A 3429-nucleotide genomic window follows, 5' to 3' on the forward strand; every position below is an offset into this window, starting at 1 on the left:
CGATGTCGAGCTAAAGATCGAAAAATTGATTTTCATGGCTAACTTCATGATCTCTTGTATTCTATAACTCGATATTATTCTAACTCAATGACCCCTTCATCACCAGTTATGGAGAGTTGACTGTAAGTATTTCGAGCAAAATCGAATGAATTTCGTAAAGTATATATGACTCACCCAAACCCAACTCTACGGCAAACCCAGTATTCAGAAGGTGGTAAAAGCTCGAAGGGTACGATGGGCAGGGCATGTTGCAAGAATGCCGGACAGCAACTCCGCAAAGATGGTGTTCGTTTCGGATCCGGTTGGTACAAGAAGGCGTGGAGCGCAGCGATTCAGGTGGGCGGATCAAGTGCACAACGATTTAGCGAGAAAAGGGCAGAATCGATGATGGAGGCATGCGGCCACGAACCGAGTATTGTGGCGTTATTGGTGATTCAGTGTTATCTGTTTAGATGTCTAAATGAGTAAATTTATCGGACGTCTCCTGCATTCTGAACTACAAAACCGACTAATTTAATAGTTGTATTGTTTTATTGATCACATTCAATTTACTTTGTCCACCTAACAGTCACTTAACCCTACCACTCATGCAGGTCACCCAACAAGGACTCGTCACTTCTCCGGCCACACCTCCGACTCGATCCAATCAATAAAATGCGACACCCTGGTGTAGATGCCGGGAAATCTCGTACCGCAATGCTTCCCCGTCGACGTCAAACCGACGAGCCATCTTCGACGTCCAATGGTCATCTCCAACGGACCACCGGAGTCTCCGATGCACGTGTCTCCCGTATTGTCGCCGGTCTCGTTTCTCCCGAGGGCACAAAGCTGATCGGGATTTAGCTTCAATATTCTCCGCCGAGAGGACTTCTCGTCGGTTTTATCGTTGACCAAAATGGCGTTGCACACCTCTCGCTCGTATGTGGTGGCCTTAGCCTTCAGCAACAGTGGGGACATCTCCCAATCCTGCTCAGTACTGCCCCAGCCTGCAATCGTCAAAGGCACATCTGGCGCCGGATCCGAGGACTTCGTATACAAACATATCCGTTTAAGAAAGTCTTCCGTCACGGTTCGGTTCAATTTGATCAGCGCGATATCATTTGCCAAAGGCCGAGTTTGATAGTTTGGATGCAAGATCGTTTTCTCGACCCCTATATCGACTGGAGGATCCGTTTTACTGGTGGATGTAATGTTCACGACCCCGAGTCGAACGAACGCTGGTTGCTCAATTGTCAAGCAGTGAGCAGCCGTCAGCATGTACCGATCCGATATAAGGTTGGCACCGCAACGGAAGGCCACTTCATTTCCGTTATCGAAAGCCAACGCACCCAGATAGGGAAATTCGTCAAGTGCTGCTGAAGTACCAGCGAAGATGTGGTCATCTGCATCGTTGAACTCATCGAAACTTTCGCACATTTGTTCGCTTCGGCTTTTGACGTCGAATCGAGTCCGCGAAGGATTGCGACAGCACACGATCGACACATTCTTATCAAACGAGCACTTGATCCACGACTTCTGCGGTACGGTTTTCAAATATTCACATTCCAAATCTCGACGACACGTCCCGTTGGTACCGTCTGCCAGTAAACAGCTATCGCCCTCTGAAAACACAGCAATAAAGCTTCGATTAATTGCGAACGCGATCACCGAGATGATGTCACCCTACCGAAGCGATCATTGTCGATCGTCGCAAATGCAATTGCTGCCCCGAACCATACGATCTGCAGCACGGTCGTCACTGTCCGAGTCGGTATGCTCCGGTCCATCATCACGAAAATCACAGGATCTACGCTGCAACACCGAAGTCAGACCGAAATCATCTTCCTCGGCCAGAAACCCGGATATTCTGAACCAAAGCTTTTTTGAATGGAATTCGTAATCGTTCTACGAATTCCAGCAGTGGCGACAAAGACGACGCAACAACAATAAGAAAGGTCACCGCGGATCGATCGCGCACACACAGCTACTACGAGAAAAACTAGTTCTTGCCTCAACGGAGTCCCCTGACTGAATGTTGGTGCAGTATTACGCTGATCTTGAATCTCGCGCTTCCTACACATACGGATTATTGAACGATGAAATTTACCGGCTGGACCGGTTCTAAACGAAAACATTGCCCGGCCCCGGCAACGGGACAGGAGGTGGGCAAGCTTCAATCAGCTGTGGGAATCGTGGGGCAGAATGCGCTCATCCTAGAGAATTTGGATTTGAAAATCTAGGCAAAATTCCATGGAGTATAAATCTCGTTTAGAAGAGCGAGTCTGAAAAAAAAATCAAGAAATTTACTTTAGCAAAATATTGAAAGTTTTCAAACGATTCTAGTTAGAAAAAAAATTTAAAATCGATTTTCCTAGTTAGGAAACAAAAATGTATGAAAATAAACCTGACTCTTATCAAAAGTTTTGAAAAAGTTTCAAAAGGCAATTCCGGATTTGAAAGCATAGTATTTTAATTAATTAGGTCCTGCAGCACTGTCCTAATTTTAGTACCAGACGCTTTAGGTCAGAAATAAATGTTTACTCATTTTTTAGTCATTAACCCCTCTACCGGCAGCTTCATTTTTTACCGCCAAAAAAATATTCAAATCGCGATAACTTTTTTGTTTCTCGATATTTTTGCAACATTTTTTCAGAAGGTTTCAAAAATCTCTTCTAGTTTGAGAATCCATGTCGATATTGATAATTGGTGATCGAGTTTTGAAGATATTCCGATGTTCCTTGGGGGACACATTTTCCATATAAAATGTATTTGGCGGCCCTTGGGGACACATTTTCCATATAAAATGTATTTGGCGGCCATTTTGTTTTTGATCGATTTATCAAAAACTAAAAAGGTGTACTATACAATACCAGGTAATAAGAAGCTACCCTGAAAATATCATACAAATTGGTTCAGTATTCTTGGAGAAATCTGAAAATTACGATATGAGGTTTTTAGAGCTTTCAAGATCTTTATTTGTTCAGCGTGGTACCAGAAACATAAATGCTCATCACTCAAAGACGGCTGCATCAAATTTATTTATTTATTTCGTCAATCAATAGTAGACTACACATTTGCTTAATTCTATGTTGTATTATATCTTAAGGAATTAAAATATTGTCTTAGCTTTGTTCGCGACATGGTCAGATCAATTTCTGTGCAATGCTGATTATAAAGAGACATCATTCGATTCATTGGGCCGAATTTTGCATAGTTAGTTCGATGATTATTTGATGCAAACAAATTCCGATTTCTTAACTGTCTAGCGGGCGTGTAGAAATTCAAACATGATAAAAGATTGGTGGAATCAATACGCTGCGATACAATATCATTGATAAATGAAATCATGGCTATTTCGCGACGCTCATTTAAGGTTGAATATCGATAAGCATGCATGCTCGATGATGCAGTGGAAACGTTGTCCAGCCTAATTTGCGTAAGGCATATAAA

General features: G+C 43.0%; 1 protein-coding gene across 1 annotated transcript; it reads right to left on the reverse strand.

The window, feature by feature from the left end:
- Positions 1 to 509: 509 nt before the first annotated feature.
- On the reverse strand, positions 510 to 2201 carry LOC110680788 (serine protease Hayan-like; the record flags this gene model as incomplete). Its single annotated transcript, XM_021856575.1, is given in 2 exon segments — positions 510 to 1601; positions 1667 to 2201. Coding segments are annotated over 2 exon segments (1092 nt in total). The 3' UTR covers positions 510 to 612.
- Between the last annotated feature and the right edge of the window lie 1228 nt (positions 2202 to 3429).

The sequence above is a fragment of the Aedes aegypti genome, unplaced genomic scaffold (genome assembly GCF_002204515.2).
Source record: "Aedes aegypti strain LVP_AGWG unplaced genomic scaffold, AaegL5.0 Primary Assembly AGWG_AaegL5_hic_scaff_1840_PBJ_arrow, whole genome shotgun sequence".
Lineage (NCBI taxonomy): Eukaryota > Metazoa > Arthropoda > Insecta > Diptera > Culicidae > Aedes > Aedes aegypti.